Raw genomic sequence first — 27,627 nt, forward strand, 5'->3', positions numbered from 1 at the left:
CTGTCAAGGGGGAGGAGCTTAGAGACCTTTTATAACCTTTCCTGGTGTAGAGATGATGGGGAGCTGTAGTGGCTAATCCTAACTGTGATCTCATATAAGGGTGGGACTTTACGGCATGTCCCACAATGTCTTCTACCTGAAGTTTCATGTAGCGAGTGAGCTCAGTGTCTGCACAGAGCAGACTTCTTACAGGAACTCTGCAAGTGCCTCATGTTCTTTCCTTTACTGCAATACAGATGGATAATTTATCATCTGGGAAGGGAGTATAGATCCCAGTGTAGCTTGCTTAATAGTCACAGTAGATTAACTCTGACTTTTCCCAAGAGTGAGGGGAAAAAAATCTCTGATTGCACGGCAGCATTAGGGGACCCTGAGGCTCACAAAGGAGGGCTTGGCTTCAGGTCTCCCAGATGCTGTGAGGAATTAATGACCTAGCTGTGCGAGGAACCAAGCCCAGGGACTGACATATGGTTGATGGATTTGTTTAGTAATTATTCTTGTCCTGCTTTGGACAGGGTTCAGAAAGAATACGCTTCTCTCTGATGCTGGGAGCAGAGTGAAGAGAATACCAGTGCTAAGGGAGTGGCTTCTAGAACCCGTTAAGCCTCGGTTCAAATCCCCGTTCCTCCATGGGCTAGCTGTGTGATCTTGGACAAATCACTTCCCCTCTCTGTGCCCCAGTTTCTTCACCTGAGAAATAGGGATAATAATAGTACCTCCCTTTGAGGGATCCAAGGGTTGAGGTGAGGATTCGAGGACTTAATCCAGGAGCATGCTTAGAACATGTAGGAAAGACTAGATGTAGTTGTTTTTGTAGCCAGACAGACCTGGGTTTGAATCCTGCCACAGGCCCTAACTACTGTGTGATTTGGGGTGAATGCCTTGACCTCTCTGGACCGCTGAGTCTCTGTCTGGAAATGGGGTTGGTAAGAGTCCCTGCTTCCCAGGATGGTGGTGAGAATCCAGTGTGCCATGTGTGTGAAACCGCTCAAATTCCAGCCCTGGCAGACGGCAGGTACCGACGGTGTAAGGGTCTGCTCTCTCCAGGGGAGCCTCTCCTGGGCATGGCAGGGACCCGCTGTTGTGCTCCCAGGCCGGCTGGGGCCCGTCCCAGCTGCCCCACCCCCGCTGTGACGCCCATGCCCCTGTCTGTCTGAGGGGCAGGAAGGAAGTGAAGAGGGCAGCCGGCAGCTTCCCCTTTTCTGCCCTGCTCCAGGCGCCTGGCTCCTTCCCTGTCAGAGCCTCAGAGGAGGGGAGGCAGCACCATGGCCCCCCGCACGGCTGCCGTCCGCCAGACCTGCTGCTGCTTCAATGTCCGCATCGCCACCACCGCCCTGGCCATCTACCATGTGGTGAGTGTGCGGGTGGGCCTGGGGACGTTGTGTGTGTGCGTGTGTGTGTGTGTACGCTTCTGAGTGTGACAGAGGGCCCTGATGTAATGAGACCCCTCCAATGGGAGGACTGCTGCTCGCCACCATTTTGTGCGACCCTGGATAAAAGTCTCTTCCCTGCTCTGGGCCTCTGTTTTCCTTTCTGTCAAAAATGAGGAAGGAGACCCTTCAGTAGTGGCCGGAGTGGAGCATCAGCGGGGAGTAGAGGAGCTTGTTCTAAGTGAATGTAGCTCACATTCTTTCTGAGGCTCAATTTCTGACTCTGTGAAACGGGACAGTTAGGAACCATGAGGTCATCCGTGTACGAGCGGAGCAGCGATGTGAAAGTGCTTTGGAAGCCAGGAATCTTGGGAGAGACACAGGCCGGGATGTTGCCAGGATGTGGGGTCAGGCTGCAGGCACGGCATCGACTCCTCCCTCGGGACCTGGGCTGCTGGAGGTGATGAGAAGCGGGACTCCCCCTTCTGTGCTTCCAGGGAGAGGAAGGGGGCTGAGTCCTTCTCCCCACCAGAGAAAAGGCGATCTTGTGCGGATGAGCAGGGTGACTTGCCTGGCTCAGGCTGGGCCCAACGGTTCCCCTTTGGAGGCCAGTGTGCACAGCCGGTTGTGGAGCCTTTGCCTCCTGTTAATTCAGAGTGATTCTGGGCGAGTTACAGCCCCCTGGGCTGGAGGCTCTCTCTCTGTCTTGGTGGCTGAAGATTGGGATCTCTGTTCTGCCCTGTCCAGACCCATCCCCCTACTGACAGCTCCGAGCCACACCCAGCTCCCCCAGACCCGGACACCTTCCTCCCAGGGTGACTCAGGGCCTGTGGTTAACAATTCTTTTATAAGCCTGGAAGGGCTTCCTCAAAATTAGCCCAAATCTGGTCCGCTGTGGTGGGCTGCTGTAAACTGCTCAGACAAGGCTGCATCTGTTTCCTGTCCCAGGCAGAGCAGGCAGGGCTGCGGCCAGAGCCCAGCCTTTGGAGGGCTAGTGCTATTCAATGGTCAGTGCACAGCCTCTGGATCCAGACTCCGGTGTGCAAATCCTGGCCTCATCACTTCCTGGCTGTGCAGCCTTCGGCCACTTACTTAACCTCTCTGAATGTCAACTTCTTCATCTAAAAATGGGCATGAGAATAATAATACCTCTCTGATAGAGCTGTTGTGAGACTCAAAGGAGTAAATATCTACAAGGCATGTAGCAGTGCCCGACAGGTCGTTGAGTTTATTATTAGTAACACCTCAGGCACGGAGGCTGCTGCCGACACATCTGTAGTAAAGCTGACAGGACCCTGGTTTTGGGTGGAGCTCAGAGGTTGCTCTGCCTAGTTTCTGCGCATGCAAGAGTGATCCTGAGAGAAGTGGATGGCACCTTGCCTGTCCCCAGACCAAGTCCTTAGAGAATGGACAACATTCTAGGAAGTACAGTGTGTAAGCAGGGGTGTTCTGGTGGGGAGCAGACCCTTGGATCCCTACCCCGGCTCTGCACTAACTGGCTCTGTGACCTTTGACAAGCTGCTCCCTTAGGCCTCATGTTTTCCTTTACAAGGTGACGGGCAAGGGGCTGTGGACTGGCTCCGAGGTCTCCCATGCCTCCAGGGGACGGCCAGCTTGTGCTACTGAGTGTGGTGGGGCAAGTGGGCCTGTGGTGACCAGGGAGCCCGTGCCGGGTCTATTCTGGTGGCCGCTCTCTGTTTCCGCTGATTGTTGTGGTGGAAGAATGTGGGCCCCAGCAGCAGCAGCTCCTCTGACATTTGGAGAAACAGGAAACTCTGGCTTTTATGTCACCGTTTCTGCTGTTTCCATGTTAGTGACTGATTTGAGGTAAAAAAGAAATCCCTGGGCAGACCAAGTCAAATCCATTTGCAAGCTGCTGGGCCCGGAGGCTCCTCTGCAAATCCTAGACTTTGTGACTCGAGGTTTCTCCTTGATCGTGCTGTCTGAGGTCCTCACTTGTACATGGATAAGTGCCATTAGTTCCTGTCCACAGAGCTGGAGGATGTGTGGGCAGGTGATCGGGGAAGGCTTCTTGGAGGAGGTGCTGCTAGTAGAGGTGTAGAGTTTGGTTGCAGGGAGTAAGGTTGGGGGAGGAGCAGGTGTGGACGCTGAGGACAGTGGCTGGTACAGGGTACCCTACACAGACCAACGTGGAGGCTTTAGGTTGGGGAGCAGGGGGTGGGAGGGGCTTGGAGTGACAAGTTAAAGAGTCTGGACCTTCACTATAGGGCACTAGTGATATTTGGGGCTGGAGAATTCTTTGTTGTGGGGACTGTAGAGGACATTGTAGGACATTTAGCAGTATCCTGGGCCTTTATCCACAAGATGCCAATAGCATCCCTTCAGCTGTGATAACCAAAAACATCTCCAGACATTGCAAATGTCTCCTGGGAGCAAAATCGCTCCCAGTTGAGAACCACTATCTTCAGCATGAGTCGTGGGAAGCCGTGGGATGTTCTAGACCAGAAGGATTGAGAACAGAAGAGAAGTTTGGAAGCTGTACTGCTGGCCTGGGCAGTCATCCCTGGGCTGGGGTCCTTGGTTGATTCCAGCGGGCCATCGTCCTCCTGCCCCTGCTATGAGAGGCCTCTGCTCCTTCCCAGAAAGGGCAGGGACTGGGGGCTTTTTCTGTGGTCTGGCAGTCGCATGGCAGGTGTGTGGTCAGGGCCTCGAACATCTGGATGGAAAAAGAGAAGTTGCCATCCAGATGTGTTGATCACCCAGATTGGTCGTCATCTGGAGCCAGTCATGGGCGACGGCCCTGCACACGGAGAGCTATTTGTGGACTGAGCCCCTGTGGGGAGGGTTAAATCCAGCCCTGGGCACCCTGAGACAGGGCCACAGTTTATTGAGTAATCTGGGCGTTATTACTGGAGGACCTTCACGTCCAATGGCTGGAGGACCGTCCTCAAGATTTCACTGGGTTTGTGTTGAGGATTCCCTGGGTCACGAATGATTGCGGACCCGAACTTGCACACTTAGGGTAGTCAGAGGACTTTCTTAAATCGGGCTCTTTGGTCTTGGCTTGCCTGGCAGCACAGAGCACGCCTGTTCTAAGTTAATGGCAGGAGATGGGGACCCTAGAAGAGCCTTTCGCCCAGAAATAGCTCCCTCCTGGACCTCTCCTCTCCAAGGTGCCTGGAATTCCATTAGAAATGCATTGTCCGATAAAAATCTTATATCCACAGTGATTTCAGCGCTGTAGCAACAGGAGATACCACAACAAGGCCAGGAGGAAATGAGGCTCATGCTGGCCGCGACTTTGTTTCTGGGTTATGGGTTATAGGATGGTGAATTTTTTCTACTTTTCTGTATTCTCCATATTTGGTACAATGAGCATGTACTATTTTTTAAAAATTAATTAATTAATTAATTTTTTGCAGAGGAGGTAGTTAGGCTTATTTATTTATTTTAATGGTGGTGCTGGGGATTGGACCCAGAACCTCGGGCAGGCTAGGCACGCACTCTACCACTGAGCTCTGCCCTCCCTCCAAGCATGTACTACTTTTTAAAATAAACTTCTCATTTTAGAACGGTTTTGGATTTACAGAAAAATTGTAAACATAGTGCAGAATTCCTGTATGCCCCACAACTGGGTTCCCCGACTGTTAACATCTTCCATTAACGTAGTGCATTTGTCACTATTGATGATACACTATTATTAACTCAAGTCCGTACTTTGTTCACCTTTCCTCAGCTTTTTCCAAGCATCCTTCGTCTGTTCCAGGATCCCATTCAGGATTCCACATTACATTCAGTCGTCAAACCTCCTGAGTTATCTCTTGGCTATGATGGTTTTTCAGATTTTCCTTGTACTTGATGATCTTGACAGTGTTGGAGTCCTGGTCATGCATTTTGTCAAATATCCATCAAACGGGACTTGACTGGTGGTTTTCTCATGGTTAGACTTGGGCAATGTGTCTGGGGAGGAAGGTGGCACAGGTAACATGCCCTTCTCAGCAGAACCCACCAAGGGTATGTGCTTCTGGCTTATCTTGTCACTGTTGCTGTTGACCTTGCTCGCCTGGCTGAGGTCGTGCACGTCAGGTTTCTCCATTGTCGTGACTGTTTCTCACCCCTTGTCCATATTGTCCTTTTTGGAAGAAAGTCACCACGCGAAGCCCACCCCTAAGGAGCTCTGCTCCCCCTCTTAAGGGCAGAGTAGCTACACAACGTTTGGAATATTTGGAATTCCTCCCGGGAGATTTGTCTACGCTCCTCATTTCTTGTACAAATAAATGGTTTATTTATTTGTATCTGCAGGGACTCGTGGAAATTTATTTTATCCTTTGCGTTATAATCCAATGCTATTTATTTGGGTGCTTGTGTCCTACTTATTAAATTGGAAAATAAAAAGTAAAGCGACTTCTATTATTTAAAGGAGTTTCTCTCAGATGCAGATTTGTTCTCAAATATGTCTTTTCAAAAAATTTATTTATTTTTAAAATTGAAGTACAGTCAGTTACAATATGTCAATTTCTGGTGTACAGCACAATGTCCCAGTCATGCATATATATACATACATTTGTCAAACATGTCTTTCTTTTCTGCGCAAGGCCCCAGGCCAGCGTGTGGGCCTGACTCATTCATGGCCTCTGCCCTCTAGGGGTTCCAACCTGCCAGGGACAAACTGTGGTAATGGTGTTGATGGATAACAGTGCGAGGGCACAGACGAGGAGCCTTAGCCCAGTCCTTGGTGGAGGCTGGGATTCAGGAAAGGCTTCTGGGGGAAGGCCTGAGTACTGAGGATGAACAGGACTTTGCTTGGGAATGTTGGGGAACAAAGGGCATGCTAGGTGGTGGCTGTGCACCAGCAAAGGCCTGGAGGTAGAAGAGGCCAGGTGATGCTTTGGAAACACTGAGAAGTTCACAGAACTGGGGTCAAGGGAGGGAAGGTCAGCAGGTGCGATGGGGGAGGCTGGAGAGGTCAGCAGGGGTAAGACTGGGCCAAGTCCCTGGCTTCTTTCAGGTGACATGGCTAAAAGGATGGATCTCTGCTTGGCCCAATTCTCTCATTTTACAGACGAGTAAACAAAGGTCCAGGAGGGTCCCTGACTTGCTCCAGGTCACACAGGACACAAGGGAGGGGCTTGCTCTAGGCCTCTGCTACCGGCACACAGGTGTGTGGAATGAGCCAGTGAGTGAACGAATGAATTCTTTCCCTGGCGCCATGGTCCTGGGGTGGCCTGTCTGTCTGAGAGGCCCCTTCCCTCATCCAGTCTTCATTTCTTTATGGTTTAGCTCACAGGAAGCTTCCTCCTCCAGGAAGCCCTCCTGCTCTGTCCTCCTCTGCAATCCAGTGGCTTCTCTCTCTCTGCTCCTCTTTGGGATTGAAAAGATCCCAGGCCCATCTCCATCACTCACGATGTAACTCTGAGTAGGCAGGTGCCTTTGCTGTGTGGGCCTCAGTTTCTTCATTTGTTAAATGGGGCCACTGGTCTCTGTCTCACGGGTGGTTGTTCTGAGGCACTGATGTAGCCCCTCTGGAGAGGAGGGTTGGCAAGTGAATGCCTGGAGTGGGGCTGGGGGAGAGGAACACAGGGGCCACTCCTCTTTCGAGAGCTCATCTGTTTGGGGCCTAAAAATAGGCCCCAACTGTTAAGTCTTCTGTTAGAACCTCTACCTTCACGCCCGATGACCCCATCTGGGGCAGAGGCCTTGTTCTGTGCCCTTTCTGGATGGAGGGGAGGCCAGTGGGGGGAGGGTGGGAATCGTAGCCCCTCCCTAGCACCATAGCCAAGGGGCCCTGGTGAGAACTGAGTTGTACTCATCTCTTGAGTGTGCTCCCCCTTTTATCTTATAAAATGTTGGAGCCTCAAGGGGGCACTGGACCCCCTCAGCCAATGGGGGTCTGCATGCAGGGCATTCTGGGGGTAAAGTTGGTTCTTCCTGCTGCAGTAGGCCTGGTGGTGAGGGTGGCCAGTCACCTGTGCTAGGTGGGCCAGCACTGACCAGACGCCAGGCTGGGCCTTGTCCTCTCCCCACTTCCCGGTTCTCATGCCCAAGGGAAGGGAAGCAGAGGGTTTGGGGGAACGGGAGGTTGGTGGTGGTTCTAGCCATTGGGGGTTGCCTTGGTTGGAGGAGCCCCTGCTGTCAGAGGGCCAGAGCTGGGGGAGGCAACAGCCCAGGGGAGAGTCCTCCCTGGTGCAGGGGCTGGGCCCCTGCTCAGATGGGCCCCATGCCTGGAGGGCAGAGCCTGGGTGGGCCCAGAGCCCCTCAGGAAATGAGGCTTTTATTTTGAGCCCAAGGCAGTGGCCTGGAACCAGGACTTTGCTCTGAGCTCATTATGAGGCCTGCATTGGTCTCTCAGGGGACCCCACCTCATTGGGGGAAGTGGGGGGCACAGAACCCCTGATGAGGCAGGAAGCTGAGCAGGGAGCTGTGCAGAGCTGAGCAGGGCACTGGCTCCCTGCCTTCCGGCCCTCAGCCCTGCTGCAGGCCCAGGGCTTGCTTGCCTCCCCATCCCCCAGCCTCAGTGTCCCCGCCTTTCAACTGGGGGCCAATAACCACGACCTGCAGGATCAACGACCCAAAGGAAACCAGGTGGGAGAAGCACCTGGAACCTGGAGAATTCCACACAGATGGTAGCTACTGCTGGAACCCCCATTTGGCAGGAGAATAAACTGAGGCTCAGAGAGGCCAAGTGACTTTGAAGCTTGTGCAATAAAGAACAGGAGTCCCAGTGTCTAGCGTGGTGGCCCGGGCTCTGCTGCTGCTCCAGACCATGTCAGGGGAGAGGCAGTCTTCTTGGCAGCGATGGGGTGGGGTTCAATTGTAATATTTGAGGAGCCTTGTTCTTGGAAACAGAACCCACATGCGAAGATGCAGTCTTGATTTTACCTGCAGAAATGGGGGGAAAAGTGGGAATGATAGCCGAAGCTGCCTTGTAAGGCTGAGGTGGGGACAGAATGACAGTGCGGGCTGATAACTCCGAGGACCCAGCCTCTCCCAAGTGCTTGAGCGATAGGAACCTGTTACACGTGGGAGCCTTTGCCCTGAAGGTAAATAGGGAATTGATGTTTTATGGGGTTAGTTTGGAGGATGCAGGGTGCTTCTCCAGATACTCAGGAAATGGAGGATGATGGGGGCTTGGGCCAAGCCTGAAGGCTGACTCTGAGCCCTCAAATGGGTGCCCATAAAAGATGACCACCCCCCCACCCCCAAGACTGGCAGAGGCCAGTGGAATTCACTGGGCCGGAAATTTCACCCTTAGTGCCTGTTCCTTCATGGGAAGGCTTGCTATCCTGTCTTCTCTAATAGGGGCAGGTCTGGAAGGTCAAAGGGCAGAGGGCAGAGGGCAGGTGTTGCTGGGCTGTCACACACCAGGCACAGGCAGGGGAGGGGCTCCGAGGATGACACACTGGCTTTCCTGGGCACTGGGCCAGAGCTAGCTGCTCCCTGCACAGTGCTCCCGTCTGGCACTTTCCACACTGCAGTGTGATGAACCTTGGCGAATGCCATCTGGACCGTGTACTCTGTGAGCTCCTGGTCTTTGCACGAGCTGTCCCTTCTACCTGGAGTGCTCTTTCTCCCATCCCTGTAAAACCACGTGTCTCCCCAGCATCATCTGCATCCCTCCACCGGCCCAGCCACCTGGCAGCTACCATTTCCTTGTGGCCTCCTGTATGCCTGGCCCACGGTGAGCCTAAGCCACGGTTCCCCAAGAGAAGCTTCTTGCAGTTTTCTGAATGCATCTCACCCTCTTTTGCTTTCACCCCTGCTGTTCCCTCTGCCCGGAACACCCTTCCCACTGCCCTTTGGAAGAAGTCTTCTTTAAGAATTACCGCCTCTCAGAAGCCTTCCTGGAGCTCCTCCTTCTGGGGCCCAAGCTCCCAGTGTTTCCCTCCCATCCCAGGGTGGCTCCCACCCCCACCTGCTGGGGCCTTGGGGTGCATTTTGGAGGCTTCTCCAGGTTTGGCCTGGGCTGATTCATCTCTGTAATCTCCAGGGTCTGACACGGAGTGGGTGGCAGCCACTCTCAATTTTATTTTACTTTTGTAAACTTTTTATTGATGTATAATTTATGTAAGTAAATCTTGATGATCTTCTTCAAACTGAGCACCCACGTCGCCTCCACCCAGATGGAGAAAGGGGCCAGGACCAGACCCCAGGGGCCCCCGGTGCCCTCTCCTCGTTACTATGCTCCCTGCACTGACTTCTTCCAACCCACGAGGTTCTAGAACCACCCAGGGACGTGCTCTCTCTTCCTCTCAGCATTGCGTTCGTGAGCTTCCTTGGTGTTGCTGTGTGTACCCAGCTCACCTCCCCTTTGCTGTGTAGTGTTTTGTTGCATGAGTATATCACAATGTTTTTGCCTGTTCCACTGGGGAAGGACATTAGGGTTGTTTCCAGTGCAGGGCTATTACAAATGGGGACTATGGGTTGGTGTCCACACACAAGCACTTCTGCTGGCCCCTCGATCTTTTTGAAGCATCATCTTTGGTAGCAGACACATGTCACCTCATCCGTTCTGTGAGTGGTTGGGACCTTCTCTGCTCTACAGATGAGGAAACTGAGGCTCAGAGCAATACAGTGGCCAGAGTGGTGGGGACAGTATGAGGGACGGGATGGGAGGGAGGCCAGCAGGGCTGCAGCCTTGGCTGAGAGGTGGGGCACAGGGGTGCGGTGAGGGGCAGCCTGGCTGGGGCAGCAGCTGAACCGTGGCTCTGGGAGAAGGGAAGGTACATCACGATGGTATCGGGGCCGTCTGGGGAGGTGGCTGGGGAGATAGTGCTGCAGGGCCCAGGAGCGGCCCCCACCCAGTTGCCCCCTGATAAGCTGTGACGGGAAGTGTCGGGTGGGGTGGGGGGAGGGGAGCTTCCTGCTGCCGCTGACGTCTTTTCTCTGGTCCTCCTGCTAGACAACCCCAAGGGGCCCCAGGGAAAACAGGGTGGGCTGGTGAGGTAGAGGGCTCTGAGCTTCAAGGAAGGGGTGATAACGGTGATGGATGACAATGATGATAATAATAATGTCTAAGTGTGCAGGAGCCTTGAGTCTGCAGGCCACGGGAGCCAGAGAATTCAGGGTCAGGGTGGAGCAGCCCTGGAAGGCAAGAGGCAGCCTGAAAGGGTGTGCACTTTGGACCCATTTCCATTGTTGTAAAGGACATTATCACTGTTGGGGAGGGTTGAGGGCAAGCCTGGGGCTGACTCCTCATGCCCCGTCACACAGCGGCCCTCCTCTCTCCTCAGATGTGAGCCTCAGGGACCTGTAAGGAGGAGTCCATGGAGTTAACAGACAGCAAGGTGTCCACGCACCAGCTGGCACATAGTAGGTGCTCGCTGAACATTGGATCTCTGTAAATTTTACCCCCTGAAAGCTCAGAGCGTGGGTCTCTGCCTGCCTGCTTATGAGAGGGTGGGTCCTAAGCCCAGCAGGGGCTCTGAGAGGGTGGGCCCACATTCTTGGACAGGGAACTGGTGTTTGAGCCCAGAGTCAGGGGATCTGGTGTCACCACCACCATCATGTCGTGCTGCCACCACTCCCATCGACATCAGCCGTGGCAGCATGGCTGTAGGGTCGTCACAGTTAATCACCACTTCCCAGCGTGCCCACTGGCCTTACCTCCATCACCACCCCCCGCCATAGCCACTGTCACTTCTATTGTCACTGCTCATATGATCCTAACTTACCACCAGGCCAAACCTAGGAACAGGATAGCCAGTCCCCAGCTCCCAGCACTGTCGCCATGGTCAGTCCTACCTGGCCAACATCTCCTCTGTTCTATTCAGCCACGACTTTTTTCAACAGTGCTCCCATCCCCCCACCGCCCCTTACCATCCTTGAGTCTTCCTCTCCTCCTGCAACTGCTGCCTCCTGTATTTCAGCTCGAGCTGTTGGTTGCTCCTCAGAGCCACCAGGAAAATAAGGAACTCTCCTGGCCTCCTGGCCGCTTCCCCCATTACTCAGCTTAGGGAAGTTGTATTTGTTGTTGAGAAAGCAGAGATCTGGCAGGGATGGAAATGGGAACTGAAACCAGGGAGAAGCAGAGGGAAGAGGTGAGAAAGGGGAGTGGAGAGCGGGGGGGGGGAGTGGAGAGCGGGGGTGGCAGTGGGGCGGGCTGAGCACAGCCGGGACTGATGTGGTCACGCGGCTTGAGCCTGGTGTGGTGTCTGGAGGACCGAGTCGGATTCTGGCCCTGAAGCAGGCTTGCTGCGTGGCCTTGGGGGAGTCACTGCCTCTCTCTGGGTTTCACTTCCCCACCCGGTGACATTCGCTGTCTCAGGGAAGAGGTATTGCTGCCCCAGAGTTTCCCTAGGTCTGTACTGCCAGCCTCTGGGCCGTGACTCACGATGTTCCCTCTTCCTGGAATGCCTCTCCCTCCTCTCTGTTGGAAAACGCCTACTTATCCTTCAAAGCCACGGCTAAGCTTTCCCATTTGTGACCCCTCCCTGAGCCTTCCAGACAGCAGTGATCACTCCCCAGTCAGGGACCCCGAGCCCTCTCAAGTCCCGTGTCGTGTTCCGGGGGACTGCGATACCTGCAGGCTGGGGTCGGTGGCTTTCCAAACAGGGCCAGGAGGCGTACTGTGCTCAGAGAGCGTTTACTGGATGAGCAAATGAAGGAGCAAATGAACACCTGCCCAATGGTGCGCACGGACGGAGCGCTTGCCATACGCCTGTCTCTGGGCTAGCATGTCATTTGACCGGATAGCAACCCCACCAGGCAGGTCCAGTTATCACCCCCATTTCTGACATGTGGAGACTGGAGGATCAGAGAGGTCGGTGGCTTGCTCAAGGGCACAGAGTTGGGGTTGCGGCCAGGACCACGTGACTCCAGCACCCCAGCTCTTAGCTGCATGGTCTCAGCGTGCAGAATTAAAGAGCAGTGAGAAGACGCTATGATGGAGGAACAGGTGGGTGAGTGAATGGCGTCTGCCTGGGTGTTGTGGGAGGAGAGGAGCCCTGTTCCTGTCCCAGGAGGGCATGAGTCCCGGCCCAGGCAGGCTCTCAGAGCTCAGGGAGAGGGCGGCACTGTGTCCAGGTGGAAACCAGGGGGGTGAGGGGAAGGTGAGGGCCAGGAGGCCTGAAAAACTGGACTCTTGGGATTTCCTGGCCTCTCCCAGATTACGCTATAGGTAAGCCAGGTATTTTCTGCGAACTACTCTTGACTGGGGACTGGGTGGAGCGGTGAGGGCCTTCTGAGGAGCAGGGTGTGGCTGTGGGGTGGGAGACTCTGGGCAGCCTAAGTGTGTCATGCCACGGTTTGCAGGAGTTCAGTCATCCCAGTGCAAATAGGAGTGACTCTTCATTGACAGGAGGAGGGTAAACTGAGGCCAGGGAGGAGCCAGGACCTGGCCAGGTTTCCACAGTGGTGAGGCAGTGGGGGAGGCCTCTTATGCCCCAGCTGCCATCCCCTGACCCGTGGGCACCCAGGGCAGGGAATTGGCTGCTGAGGGAAGGTGGGCAGATGGTCTGTGAGACTAGGCGCTGGGCCTGAGCAACCACTCAGCCCTGGGTGGAGCCTAGACCCTGGGAGCACAGACAACAGGGTTCAAATCCCAGCTGGGCCATTTGACACAGGACATGCGAATTCTCCTCTTTGAGCCTCCATTCCTCATCTATAAAATGGGGAAAATGATTCCTCTCTTGCAGGGTCCAAGTCTGTATGTAGAGGTCTGAGCACACAGTAGGTGCTCAACAAATGTCAATTCCTCTCCATCCCATCTCCTAGGGAGTGAGATTCTTATTTTTCTCCATGTCTCCCATTGAAGGCTAGGGGCCAGCAGAGGGTCTGAGTCAGGCTCTAAGGTTGTCCTGCTCTGTGACCTGGGGCTGGTTCCTGCCTCTGTGAGCTTCAGGGTTCTTATCTGGCGAATGGGGACAGAATTATCCTTCACCACTGCAGGATGATGGAGAAGGTGCAGTGGGATAAAGGATGAGCCTGGTTTTAAACCCAGGTGGTTTTTACAAAAGTGGAAATGGTTCTAGTGTCTGCTGTTGCTTCTTGCACAAGCTGCAGGAGGTGGAGGAGACTGGGGAGGGAAGAGGAAGTGCTTGCCCCTCTGATTCTGCGGGGCACTCCTGGAAGTTGGGGAGGGGAGTAGGCGCAGGCGGAGCCAGAAGGCTGGGAGATGCTGGGAGGACAGTGGAGCAGGGAAGAGAATCAGATCCAGGGCCTGTTGGTTTGGGTTTGAATCCTGGCCCTGCAGATGACCAGCTAGGAGGCCTTGAACAAGTTACTGGATCGGGAGGATCACTGGGACGGTGTGGGTGATGCACCTAGCATGGAGTTGGGCTGAACAAATGTCCTTCCCCTTCCCTCCCCTTCCAGAGTCATGGGATATTCAGGAGGGGTGATTGGAGGGGGCAGTTGGGAAGCTGATGGCAGGATTGCAGGCATGGTGGCAGGGCTGTGAGAGGTGTTTGGGGCCAGAATTGAGGATTTGGGGAGTGGTCTGTGTATTAGCACTGATCTCCAAAGTGGGGTGATGCGCAAGGTGATCACTGGGGTCTCAGGATGACAATGTTAGAATTTCTAAAATTTTCAATCATGTTTTTATTAATCTCTGGATTTTTTTGCTTTGTATGTTTTATGATGTTCATGATAAACTAGGACATTAGCACATGTCTGTAACTTAGAAATAAATAAACAAAGAGGAGTGGGTTTAGAGGTTTCTGTTGACAATGATGCATGATCAAAATAGCTGAGCTCCCTGGGGGGAGTGGCTAGCAGGGTTCTGAGGTGTCTTGGGGAGTAGGGTGCATGGAAAGGCATCAGGACAACCCTGGGACACTGCGACTCCAGTCTCCACTTTGTCCCCAACTTGCTGTGTGTCTTTGGGAAAGCCACCTAACCTCTCTGAGCTTAGAAAACAAGCAGAAGGAGCTTATGCAATAAGTGGTCAGAGGTGCTTTCCAGCAACTGGAGGTTGGGATTGTCTGATTCTGAGCTTCGTTCCAGATCTCAGACAACCCTGGACTCTCTGGATTTCAAAAGCCTTGTGCTACGGCTGATAGGTACTCATGCCTTTCTAAGCTTGGATGCGACTCATCTGTATTCCGCTCGCACACTCCAGGGAGCCCAGAGCTCACCTTCTTGCAAGGTGCCCTGTTCTATCCTCGACCGAACTGTCCTCTGCCTCCCTTTCTCTTTCCCTCATTACAGGAGAAACTGGGAGGAGAGGGGCTGGAGCTCCAGCATTTAGGGGTTGAGGAAGCAGCTTTTCTCTCTCAGAGCTGTTTCCTGTGGGTACCAGCTGCAGCCCCCACCGCACCTACCTTCCGCTCTGAGCTGCCTCCCACCCTTTTTGGTTCACCCCGCCCCAGGTAGAGGGGGCCACTGGAGCAAGCGCACTGTCAGTCACCCTCGCACCCTCCTCCTGGGATGGCTCCGCCACCCGCTGTAAGCTCACATTATCCAAAAGCAGATTATGCTTGCTAAACACCCACCGCTGGGCCCCAAGCCCAGTGCTTTGCAAATAGAGTGCAATTTATTCCTCTTAGATCACGTTTCCAGATGAGGGAACTCAGAGAGGTAATGTGACTTGCCCAAGGCCGCATAATGACCTGGATTCAAATCCATCTCTGCCTGACTCTGGAGCCCAGCTCCTCATCAGTCTTCTCTGCTGTCCCTTTCTGCCCCCTGAACAGGATGTAACATGGCAGGAAGACAAATTGAGACCTATGTCTGAGCTAAAAAACCCCACACAATCAGCAAGGGGGAAACAGATGGTGGATGTCTAGTTGCTTGTCAGCTGAGCATCAGTTACTAGTGCAGGGCTGCCTAGAAAGCCAATGTAAACTTAGGCAATATTAGTAGAGGTAGGGCCACAACGAGGGAGGGGATAGTCTTGTTCTCAGTGTGGTGGTGCCTGGAGAAGTGAGTGTGTGTGGTGGGGGAAGGGCAGAAGGCTTGCTCTAGGGACGTGGACACACAGAAGATTGTGAGTTCCCCGTGGTTGGAAGCACTTAAGGAGAGGTTGCAAGGCATAGAATTCCTACATTAGAAGATGGAGGACATGGGCAAGGTGACCTCTAAGGTCCTTTCAAGCTGCAGTTTTGTGGCTGGACTCCAGCCATTGCCAGGGCCAAAGCAGCAAAGCCCATTAGATCTGCCTTTTCTCTCTCATTCTTAGCATGGGTCCCCTTAGAGGGTGTGGTTTGTTCATTCATCCATACATCCATCTACTCATTCATCAAATGGAACAGCTAGACCAGTGGATGAGAGAGACACAGTCCTTCCCTGCTTGGAACCTATAGTCCAGAGGGGATAATAAAATAATAATAGTCAGCATAGATTGAATGATTATGATTTGTCAGGTGCTTTAAGTGAATTATACCATCTGGCCACACTACAACCCTAAGAGGCAGGTACTATCATTAGCTCCATTTTGCAGATGGGGGAATTGAGGGGCCTTCGGGGATGGGGTTGACCAGGGCACCCTGGGATTCACGGGTCAGATGCTCCCAGACTTGTGTTGATGATTCCAAGATGCTCAGATGCTGTGACTAAGATCCCATGATACACAGAGCTTGTCGTTATAAAAGCGGGCACAGAGGAGGGGGCCCAGTCACTGGCAGCAGCCCTCAGTCCCCCCACCCCCCCGCTCCACTCCACAAACCTGTCCTTCAAAAGTCACAGTTACCGCTTTACTGAGAACCGGGTGTGGTTCTAAGTGCTCTCCTGGGACGCTCTCATGTACCCCTCACATTAATCTCTTTAGGTAGCTATCAGTGTTAGCCTCATTTTACAGATGGGGAAACTGAGGCACAGAGAGGTCAAGTAACTTGCCCGAGCTCACACAACAGGAAAGAGGAAGGAGGACTATGGGCTTCAGCTGTCTATTTGTACAGGCCACACTTTATCCATGATGCTCGACCCGGCTTCCATCTCCTCTAGGACCCGTCCTCACAGGCCCCTGGACTGCTTGCCGTCGGGGTGGGAGGGGCTGGTGGTGGAGCTGGGCAGGCCCTGGCTGACCAGTGCTCTCTTCTGCCCCCAGATCATGAGTATACTGCTGTTCATTGAGCACTCAGTGGAAGTGGCCCACGGCAAGGCCTCCTGCAAATTCTCGAAGACGGTCTACCTCCGGATCGGTAGGTCCAGGGGAAGCCGAGGTGGAGGAGGGGAAGGGGGAAGGGGAGGGGCACTGGCCAGGGGTAGACAGGCTGGAGTTGACGCCCTGTCACTTGTCCTTTTTGAGCTTCAGATCTTTCATCTGCAAAGGGAGCTATTCCCCCGGTCGCCACCAAATTCTCCAGGTGTGAGAGCAGATAGGACGGCACTTGGCAAACCTAACCAGCTTAGAAAGGTGAAGCAGGGCTGGCCTGCTTACCCCTGTCAACAGCTGCCGTCAGAATAAAATCGAAGCTCCTCACCGTGGGCTCCAGCCCCTGCTTACTGCCGGGCCACCCCTCACAACTACCTCCGTGCTCCCCCGCTTTCCCCTGCTCCAGCTGCACAGACCACGCCAAGCTCGGCCCTGTCCTGGGTCCCCTGCCTGGACTCCTGGTCACTTGGCTCACGGGCCACCTCCTCAGAGACCTTCCCCGACCTCACCCTGGCTACATTAGACCCCAGGCCGCCCTCCCATCCTGCGGTTACACCGTCCTGGGCTACCTGAAATGTTGTTTGCTGCCTTGGTCCCCTCTCAAGACAGAGGACTGCAGGAGGACAGGGCCTGGGCTTTCTCGTTCCCTGCTGTAGCTCCCATACTGGCAGTTTCCAAAGTGTGGTCCTCGGAACCCTGGGTGGGGGTTCCCAGGGGAGGCACTTCCAGGCCGCTCACTGCTCTCCTTGCCTTTCAGCCGAACTGATCTCCAGTTTCCTGCTCATCGTCATGCTCTTCTTCATCAGCTTGAGCCTGCTGATGGGCGTGGTCAAGGTGAGCGCCTGGCTGGGGTAGGGAAGGGGAGTCAGGACCTGGGGGCTGGCGGGGAGCTCTAGCTGTCCTCTTGCACCACTCTCCCCGCCACCCCATTCACACCCACTACGTGGGCAGCACTGGATGCTGAGAGGTGGGAGGTGGGTGTTTTGGGAGAACCCACCTGCACCCTAGAGATCGTTACAGTTATTCCTTGGGCTGGAGTCCTCCGTTCCCTGATAAAATATACCCTCCGTGGGCCGAGGTGGGCACAGATGGCTGTGGCTGCCACAGATGACAGACACTTGGGCTGAACTAGCTGGTGACCCACATCCTTTTGAAAAACTGCAAATGGCAAGAGGGAATTTCGGTAGAGAAAAAAGGAGGGGTCATTTGCAGTTGTGGGGAGACAGGAGAAAGCAGTGGGTTTTGTCATCAGTGAGAGGAGCTGAAGCAGAGTGGAGGTGCCGACACGTCCTGCTTAGTTCCATCCAGTAGCGGATGAGAGAGAGAGAGAGACAGAGAGAGACGGGCTGTGGTTCAGCTTCCTGCAAAGAGGAAGCCATCTGGCCCTCGGCCCCCAGGGGGTCAGGAAGCACGGACCCGACAGAGTGCCACGGATGCAGGCCCCAGAAATAGAGTCCCTCCTGGGCAGAGAGAGGGTGGCCTGGCACTCCCAGGGCCAGCAGGGTGGGCGGTGATTTGGTGCTTGTTTGGAACGTCTCCGCCTTGCCCGAAACGCCGCCGTTCACTCCCTAGCTCACGCCACTGTCTCGGGAGAGTGGGATCACCGTGGTTCCTGGCTGTTCCCCGGTGCCATGCCGAATAGCAAATGGTTCAGCTAGGAAGATGGGTCAGGTCATCCCTGACAGCTCTGAGATTCAGTCTGGGCTATTTTGGCTGCCTCCTGAATGATTTTAGATAACCACATGAGAAACCACAAAACCACCCTTTCTGTGATTTTGTCCCCAACTGTGGGTTCCTACACATTAATAATACTGGTCACAGTGGTCACTTGGTTTCAGTTGAAGGAGAGGGATTTCAGCCTCTGCCTCCTAGGGACTCTCTCTGTGACTGAACATCCCTGGGTGTGGCCTACACAGAGGCAGGACTCATTTTTAAAGCGGCGCAAGTGTTTCCCACCTCCGGGCCTTGGCTCATGCTGGCCCTTCTGCTTCCAATACCCTCCCCTTTCCCTCCTGCTTCTCTCCAGCTCTAGCCCGGGTGCCCCCATTTCCAGGAAGTCTTCCCTGATCCCTTCTCATCTGTAGAATGGACACAAAGTCCTTCCTCATTGGGTTCTTGAGAGTGAGTTGAATCAGACCCTGGTCCAGGAGCCCCCAGAGCACTTATCTCTGTAGACAGGGACGGTTCACCCTTAGGGCCTGGGTCTTACCTTCTCCCCCACCCTGGAACTCACTCAGAGGAAAGCATGTGGATCCCTGCAGGGTGACCTCAGCCAAGCCGGGCAGATGATTTGTGAGAGCACCGGGTTCCCTAGGAGGGATGGTGCCGGCCAGGGGCGCGTGAGGTCATCAGTCTGCACAGGACAGTTGTACAAGGGACCCCTGACCATACTGGGCTTGTTTTTCAGAACCGAGAAAAGTACCTGCTGCCCTTCCTGTCTCTGCAAATCATGGACTTCCTCCTGTGCCTGCTCACTCTGCTGGGCTCCTACATCGAGCTGCCTGCCTACCTCAAGTTTGCCTCCCGGAGCACCAGGCGGGCGGTGAGTACCTGGCCCCATCCCACATCCCACAACCGGCCAGCGGGGTAGGTGGTGGGGCTCAGGTTGGTGAGGGCGGGAGCCCCCAGAGCCCCCTTCTAGTTGGCGAGCTTGCACAAGTCCCTGAGCCCCACGTACACCCTACGTTTCTTTCTATAAATGTGTCTGAGATCACATCTCATCAATATGCCTTTATGAGCATTAAATGAGGAACGTATACACAGCGTGCTCAGCACGTGGTGAGCACTGAGCAAATGCCTCCCATGCGTGAATTTACACCATGGGAAAGGGCTCGTGTCCCATTTCCATCCCCAGCCCCTGCTTTGTCCCTCCTTTATAACCAAGTTGAAGAAAGGAAGGTAAAAATGGCTAAAGCCTGTGACTGCATCTGCAGTGGGAGTGCCCACGAGGCTGGCGCCCATCACTGGCACAGCTCCCCCAGAGCTGCTTTCTCCGACTGTGGTCCTTGAAGAGATCAAGGAACTGTATCACTGGAGGCCCCTGTTCTGGGAGTCAGGGGACCCTGGTAATAGCCTGGTGTGAATGTCTGAGAAATGGGCATCCATTTCTTTCTGGGTACCATGGACCAGAGATTGGCTGACAGTCTCTCAGGTTGGGGGCCCATTGTGTGCCCCACAATACCAGGGGCCTCTGGGTTGGGGCTGACCTGTTGGTCTGTCTTCTTCTGCCAAAGAGCCCCTCCAAGCTCCCACTGATGACCCTGCAGCTGCTGGACTTCTGCCTGAGCATCCTGACCCTCTGTAGCTCCTACATGGAAGTGCCCACCTATCTCAACTTCAAGTCCATGAACCACATGGTAAGTCCGGGCCAAGGGTCCACTCCCGTCACCTGGCCGTGTGGCCTTGAACAAGTTGCTTCCCCTCTCTGTGCCTCAGTGCTTAGGCTGAGTTCCCTAGAAGTGGAGCTGGGAGGAGGATTCTTGTGTGAGAGATTTACTGAGGAAGAGGTCTCAGAAAGAAACTTGAAAGGAGGGAGGGAAGCAGGTCAGACAAAGGGAAGAAGCCAGGCAGACATGTGACTTTAGGAGTAGCCCTGCCAGATTCCAGTGTGAGCGTGAATTGCTCTGCAGAAATAGTATTCATTTTTTATTGCTGTCTGACAGCTGATCCCCAAACAGTCACTTAAAACAAGAAAAAATTATTATCTTACACAGTTTCTGAGGATTGGGAATTGGGAAGCAGCTTAACTGGGTTGGCCAGACTCAGGGACTCTCATGAGGTCACATCGAGATGGGGACAGGGCCTGGGACGCTGAGGGCTTGGTTAGGTCTGAAGGAGTCACTCCCTGGCGCGGTGGTGGGCCCTTCACCTCAGCTCCCCACCACGTGCGCCTTTGATAAGGCTGCTTGAGTGTCCTCCTGTCGTGGCTGCTGGCTTTCCCCGAGTGAGCATCAGAGACAGACCATGGAGGAAACAGCCACGTGCTCTCAGAGGTCACACTATTGTTCGTGAGAAGGGAGCCTCTAAGTCTGGCCCATGCTTGAGGGAGGGGACATGAACTCTGTGTTTTGAAGGGGGGAGTGTCAAAGGATGTGCACACATATTTGCAAATGCCACAGATTTGTCCCACTGGAGCAGGAACCTTCCACCAACCAGTCCTGCTTGTAAGCGGCCCCCAGGGGAGGGGGTGCACCTCCCTGGTATTTCAGCATGAGGCGGTTCCATCAGCCAAGGCTGTCCTCCAGAGAAGGGCATGCTGTGGCCCACCGCCAGCGGGGGGACGTGGGCACCAGCCAGGTAAAGGCCCTCTGGTCGGGTATCAGCTGCATCTGCCTCCCTTGTTTTGCTCACCTGTCAGGTGGGGCTGATGGTAGGTAGGCAGCACGTAGCTCCCCTCACAGGAATCAGCCAAGATAATGGCTGTTCCACACAGCGTTCCTGTGTGTGAAGGGCCGGCTTTTATTCATCAATGTAGGAGCACTGTTAGAGTCCCTTATGGCCAGAGGCACTGACGTGGCCTCCAAATCTGTTGCAGAATTACCTCCCCAGCCAGGAGGGCATGGCTCATAACCAGTTCATCAAGATGATGATCATCTTCTCCGTCGCCTTCATCACTGTCCTCGTCCTAAAGGTGAGTGGGCCCCGGCTCCGGGAGCGGCGGTGAGGCTGTGCTGTCCTGGGCCCACCCAGGCCAGACTGTTAGGAGGCAGGGAAGCATGTCTTTTACTGCTGCCCTCCCTGCTTTTGGCTCCGTACTCCAGCCCTCCCCACACCAGCTCCTCTGACCCCACGTGGGGTCCTTGGGGCACCCGATTTAGAGGAAGGAGATCTGCGAAGACCACATACGTTCAGGTGTTTGGGACTTAATAAGTAACCCAGAGAGACCCTGATCCGGGGGAAGGAGGAGCTATTCTGTCTGGAATTAGATCCAGAAGGATCTGGGTTTGAATCCCAGCTCTCCCTTCAGTAGCTGTGCGATTGGTTTCCAGGTCACTTCTCTCTGGGCCTTGGGGCTCATCTGTGAAAGAGACATCGTAAGTCTTGCTTTGCCTGTGTCAAAAGTTTTATGCGATTCAGGCACCAAAATGTAGATGAGTCCTGAAGTCATAGTACTAGAGTTTGGTGATGAGAAGGAGGGAGGGGATTGGTTTTATTCTTCTCTGGCGTAGTCAGGCCCAGAGGATAGAGTCCCGTTTCAGGTCCCAGTTCTTGGAGAGATGGTGACAGACAGAAGAGTGTTAATAGCTGCACAATAGTGGGGTGAGTAGGCAGGAAATCTCTGCCACCTGAAGGAGTCACAGAAAGGAGGGCAATTCAGCCTGGGAAAGAAATGACTCAAGGAGGACACGATCACCATCTCCAAAAACCCGAAGGGCTCTCTCCTGGGGCTTCTAGGGGCCACAACAGGGCCCTGTGGCCGGAAGCCGCAGAGAGGCTGATGTCGACTCGAGACAAGGAAGGGCTTTTAAAAGTGTTCTTCTCTGATTGTGAAAGTAACACATGATCACTGTAGACATTTTGAAACTACAGATGAGCAGAAGGAAGACAATCAGCCCACCGTCCACCGCCACTCAGAGAGCAGCAGTGCTGAAATCTGGGTGCAGTTCTGCCCCGTCTTTTCACGTGGGTGGTGTAACCAGAGGTCACTGCCTCCTTTCACCTGAGGGCCTGAGCAGTCTCTGCCCTCACCTGATGCCAACCTGGGAATGGCTTTACTCCTTGTAATCTTCCCTCAAAGGACTCACCCAGCACAAGTGCACTGGGGATGCACAGTGAGAACTTCCCTGAAGGCTTGGGGGCACCAACGTGGGGGTTTACATCATTCACTCTGCTAGAGAAAAAGTGCCCAGAACCCACCATACAACTCGGTGCCCCCCGTCCCTCTCCTACTTTTTATCTTCATCGAGTGGGGGTTGGTTGTCTCTGTGCCCCCCATTCTGCCTCACTGGCCACCTTCCACCTACTTGCTTTTCCCTGGCCCTTCATACTTCATTCTCTAAAATGGATTGTATTTATTTCTGCTTCCTTTAAATCCCCATCATGATGCTCCATAAAACGAGAGACCTTCTAGATGCCAGAACCCGCTCTCCTTTCTTAGGAGGCAGTTTGAGGGCAGAGGAACAATATTGGCTATTGTTCCTTGAACACATCTTTGGGGACATCACTTCACTGCCCTGGAAATCTCCCAATTCTGACGTCAGTTGCCAAGAGAAAGCAGTTGCTTATGTCATGTGACAGATATATACATCTGTGCATATAATTTTTCTCCATTTATAAACAGGATACTACTGCATACACTGGTAATTGGCTTTGAAAAAACACCTCATAAACAATTTTGAAGAAAATCTTTCCCACAGTCAGGTCTGTCTCAAGATGGGCGGGGCCCCCACAGGAGGTCGTGAGCTTCTGGTCCCCGGTGGGTGTGGAGAAGTAGGATCTGCAGGGCTATTGCCAGGGAGGCTGGAGGGTGGCCCGGAGCCTCCAAAAAGCCTCTTCCTGTGCTGAGTCTGTGGGGCAGTGAAATGGGAAAAACCTGGAATACCTGGGACTGGCAGGTGAGGCTCCTCCCACCAGAAGAGGGGTCTGAGCAGCAGCAGCGACAGAATGCTGCCTTCAGGGGTGAGTGAGGGCCCCCCCAGGAAGTGCCCGGCATCTGCTGGGGCGTGCTGGGGCAGTGAGAAGGAGGCTCACCGGGCATAGCCTGACCTGGACCTTTTTTCCAGGTCTACATGTTCAAGTGTGTGTGGAAATGCTACAGATTCATAAGGTACATGAACTCGGCCGAGGGGAGGAGCGGCTCTAAGATGCTGTCGAAGGTGAGCCTTTTGGAGGAGGGGTGGTCAAGTCCCAGCTCTGCCACTCACTGTGTCATTTAGGGCAGGTCTATCTCTCTCTCTCCCTTGCTCAACCTCAATTTCTCCACTTGTAACTTGAGGATTGGACCAGAAGAAATGTGAATATCTATTTCTACTCTGATTGTCTAGGATTCTATTCATTAATGCATGCATTGAACATTTTCTGCCTCTTACTCTTTCTTGGCCTCATATCCAACCCTGGGGGTGCAGAGAAAACTAAGATGCCACCCCATTCTGGAGGAGAGTATAGTCAAGGGTGAACCCAGATGCAGAGATTTAATTACAACTCAGTGTGAAGCACACAGGGCAATGGGAGCACAGAAGAAGCCACTAGCCTCATCTGGGGTGTCAGGGAAGGCTTCCTGGAGGAGGTGACTCTTGACCAAGTCTTGGACTGTCAGTTGGTACAAGTTAGCTGGGAAAGGGGAAGGGGCTTTCCAGGCAGAGGGATGAGGTGCACTTAGAAGCAGCTAACTGGGGAAGTGATGGGAAAAGTGCAGCTGGTTTAAATTCCTGGAGGCTTACTTTCCTTATCTGTAGAATGGGGCTTGTATTAGTCAAGACTTTTTTGGGTTGCAAGTGTCAGAAACCCAATCAATCTCACTTATGTAAAAAAATGGAATTTATTAGCTTGTAGAACTTGAAAGTCCAATGTAAGTCTGGCTCAGGCCTGGCCAAAGCCTGACATCCAGACGTGATCTCATCCTCTGCATCTCTTGACTTGACTTTTCTCAGTGTTTGCTCCATTTTCAGACAGCCCTTTCCTCGTGGTGGCAAAATAGCTGCCAAAATCCCTAGGCTGATATCCCACCCTTTCAGCAACCCCTACAGAAAGAAAGGCATCCCAGGAGCATGTCTGATTGGGCCAATGTGGGTCACAAGCCTATCCCCAAACTAATTACAATTGTCGGGGGGATGAAATTCTACTCTGAGTAACCATGCCCCAGTCTCATATCCTCCCCGGGATCTGAGGGATAGGACCAGTTCTGAAAGCCCGTGGACTGAGAACTGTTCTCCCAAGGAAAATGGTGTGTGGTTATCAAAACAAGGGGGCTTAATGCTGAACAGGCAAAGGCAAGTCTGTCCATTACAGGAGCAGACACTGCACCTGCCCTGTGCCTGCAATGCCTAATACAGAGTCAGCACCCAAGGCACACTCGTCATCATCACTGTCATCATTTTGCTAGAGGTGGGGGCTGGAGCCCCTTGACCCCAGGTTGGGATGGCGGTCCCATCTGATCAATTCTCAGCCCTCATCTCTCTATCCCTCCCAGGTGGTCCTGCCGTCCTACGAGGAAGCCGTGTCTCTGCCATACAAGATTCCGGAGGGGGGCCTGGCACCACCTCCATACTCAGAGGTGTGACGCTCGCCAGGCCCCAGCCCTGGGGCTGGGAAGGGTGGAGCTGCCTCGCGATCTGCTTCCTCGCTTTGGTGGCCCCTGTGGCCTGGGTAAACCACCTGGCTGACTTCAGGACAATCTGCTTGTGTCCCCCTTGCTGGCCTGCTTTTCCTGTGGGGCCTGGGAGATGCTCACAATTGGGTCAACCCCTTTAGGCTGAATGACTCCTTGGGTCTCTCAAAAATTCAGTCCAATAGCACTCGGCTTCTTCTGATCAGCTCTGACATGGGTTTAAATGATTGGTCATTCTGAAGTCAGTGAGTTTGGTTAAACAACTCTCAACCAGTTTTACCAAGTGGCTGACAAATCAAAAACACCCTTGTCGGTCCAGTGAAAGTAATTTGTACAGTCATTTGGTCAAACAACAACAGTCCGTTGCATTGGTTTGTAAATGGTTGTCAGTTCACACAGTAATTTAGTCAAGTAATCACCAATATATTAGTCCTCCTCACCAAATACATAGGTCCAGTTTCTTCCAACAGCTTGTTTAAACAATTATTAATTCAGCCAGCTGTCAGCTAATTTAGAATGGTGATAACATTCAATAATAAAAAAAATCAAATTAGCCCCCAAACTGTTCAGTTCAATCTAATCCAATAACCGGCTGCCCGCTCTGGTCAGTTCAGTACTTCTGAGTCCTGAATAATTGTTAATTCAATGAAAATTCAGTCAGACAGTTGCCAAACTGTCATTCAAGGGCTTGTCCCAGGAAATCACAGTTGTCTCAGCCATCCAACAACCCTTTCAAACGTACAATAGTTTCGCTGAAGAGTTGTCACCCTCAACCAGTCACACGTGGCCAGTGTGGTCACAGAGCAATGGGTTCTGGAAATGGGTCGCCTCCACCGCGGTCAACACTAGTACCAAGCGGTCAGCCCATCCCACGGGCAGGCCTGTCCATCGCCCATTCAGTTGTAGGCGACTCTGTTCTCCCAGCTGCTTGTGGTCAAGCAGAAATTCAGCCCTGAAACCAGGCAAATCCATTTGTTGGACTAAATCCACAGGTTAGCTCAGTCAAAACAGGCAAACCCTTTGTGGGCACAGACCTGGCCTCAGGGACTCGTGCTGGTGGTGGCCGTAGGGAAGGTTTTGGTCCCCGCACGCTTTCGCCTGCTTCCCTCGGAGCCGGGGTTCCTGAGGGGGTTGACCCAAGGGCGGAGAGAGGGGCATGGAGGCAGGTTCTCTGGGGCCTGTGAGGGGGTACAGAGGGAGAGGGCTGTGCCAGGGGGTCCCCACCAACACCCCTTGTGTCATTGCTTTGTGTGATGGGGAAGAAGTTTCAATAAAGCAGCACCTCGCTTCTCTCTGGCTGACATGATTCCTAAAATACGGTGTGTGGACAAGGCTGGGAATGCAACATCCATCACCCCAACACACACACACACACACACACACACACACACACACACGCACACGCAACTGTTTGTTCATCCAGAAACTCCCAGAGGCCATGTCCAGCTAGGGAGTGTCATGACCTGGCACTGTTTCTGATCACAAATCATGGGCACCCTGATGTCTCCCAGATAAGGCATGAATTCCACTCACCTGGACAACACCCCCCTGGGGTCAGGACTGGTGCTGGGGACTCGGGTGACCACAAGGGGTCAGACTAGCCTCCAGTTAGCCCCAGCCTGGGGAAGGGGAAGACGTAGGGAAATGATGGAGAGAGCCTGAGGGACCTCAGGCAGTTGGAGGAGGCTTCTTGGAGGAGGCGTCACCAGGCTGAGTCTGAAGGACTGATGGGCAGCAGGGAGCAAAGTGGGGAAGGATGTTCTAGGCAGGAGTAGCAGGATGTGGAAGACCTCGCAGAGTGGGAAACGAGCTGGGGGAGGTGGTCCCATGTGGCTGCAACTGGGGAGAGGGGGGCAAGGTGGCTGGCAGGCTCTCCAGGCCTTGATCACGAAGAACCTTTGTGTCCATTAGGGATCTCTGGCTGCAAGCCCACCCTGGCTAACCTCGGCCAAGAAGGGCATTTACAGGAAGATGGTTGCGAGTAACAGAAACCTTAGTGAAACAAGTTTATTTAAAACAGTAACAACAAAATGGTAGTCGTGGTGCGTCTTGGCTCACATAAATGAAAAATCCAGGGAATTCTGCTTTCAGGCATGGTTGGACCCAGGGATCAAATTCTTCAATAATTTTTTCCCCTCTTGCCTTCTTTTTCTCTTCCCCAGCTGAGCTGTTTGAGAGTGAAGCCAGCAGCAAACACAAAGCAGATTGAGTTGGGCTCCGTCCCCAGTACCAAAGGGGACCTAACAGAGCCTTGAATGCTGTGCCCAGGGGCGTGGGCACATCCTGGAATGGGGGTTTTTGGAGAGTTTTTGGGCAGGGGAGGTACTGGGTCAGGCTTGGGTTTTAGGATGGAAGAGACCAAATGCAGGGACCCATAGGAGACTGGTGAAGTCATCCTGTGGGGAAGGGGAGAAGGGGATTTGAGAGGTGCTGTCAATCTTCTGGGGCTGTCAGTTTTTCTTGGGGTTAGCAGAATTCTTCACGGATTTTATCTGCATTTTTACCAGATCCCCAAACAACTGATACAGTGAGGCTCTAATAGAGATGGACAGCGACCTCCTATTCACACATAAGGAAATTGAGGCCCAGAGACATCAAGTGACGTTCCTGAGGCCACACAGCAGTCAGGGATTAGACTAAGTGCCTTTTTTTTCTTCCCTACTCTTCAAGTGGAGGCTAAGGGGGCTGGGGTCCTAGTCTGTGTGAGCTCTTGTTCTTGTGAAGACCCATATGAAGAGGTCCCCTAGAAGCCCCATCAAATGGGGGTTGGGGGCAGAGGTAGTAAGAGGAGGGGACTGGCCTTGCCTCCAGCCTTGCATCCTCACCCAAAAGATGCCAAGGGGCTGTGGCCGTGGTCCTGAGGACCAGCTGGGGTGACACCCCATCCTCCTTCCCACCCCCACCCCTGGCCCGAAGCCAAAGAACAGGCTGAGATGTGTAGTGGAATTGTGCCTTGTGGCCAGGAGGCCGGGAGGGGACTGGCCCGAGGAACAGGAAAT

The 27,627-nt window shown here is 53.6% G+C and overlaps 1 protein-coding gene across 1 annotated transcript; it reads left to right on the forward strand.

The window, feature by feature from the left end:
* Positions 1-1,181: 1,181 nt before the first annotated feature.
* On the forward strand, positions 1,182-25,920 carry LAPTM5 (lysosomal protein transmembrane 5). Its single transcript, XM_010952207.3, has 8 exons — positions 1,182-1,352; positions 16,315-16,408; positions 17,120-17,196; positions 18,770-18,904; positions 19,596-19,718; positions 20,897-20,992; positions 23,085-23,177; positions 24,491-25,920. Exons 1-8 carry the CDS (start codon positions 1,266-1,268, stop codon positions 24,578-24,580), a joined length of 795 nt encoding a protein of 264 aa, XP_010950509.1. The 5' UTR covers positions 1,182-1,265; the 3' UTR covers positions 24,581-25,920.
* Positions 25,921-27,627: the final 1,707 nt, after the last annotated feature.

This window comes from Camelus bactrianus, chromosome 13 (genome assembly GCF_048773025.1).
Source record: "Camelus bactrianus isolate YW-2024 breed Bactrian camel chromosome 13, ASM4877302v1, whole genome shotgun sequence".
Lineage (NCBI taxonomy): Eukaryota > Metazoa > Chordata > Mammalia > Artiodactyla > Camelidae > Camelus > Camelus bactrianus.

Bases quoted from the DNA above. Each gene is read 5' to 3' on its own strand.
- LAPTM5 (XM_010952207.3), top strand. From the start codon at position 1,266: ATGGCCCCCCGCACGGCTGCCGTCCGCCAGACCTGCTGCTGCTTCAAT. The intron at 18,905-19,595 runs GTGAGTACCTGG...CTTCTGCCAAAG, and splicing joins CCCGGAGCACCAGGCGGGCG to AGCCCCTCCAAGCTCCCACT. The intron at 23,178-24,490 runs GTGAGCCTTTTG...TATCCCTCCCAG, and splicing joins GCTCTAAGATGCTGTCGAAG to GTGGTCCTGCCGTCCTACGA.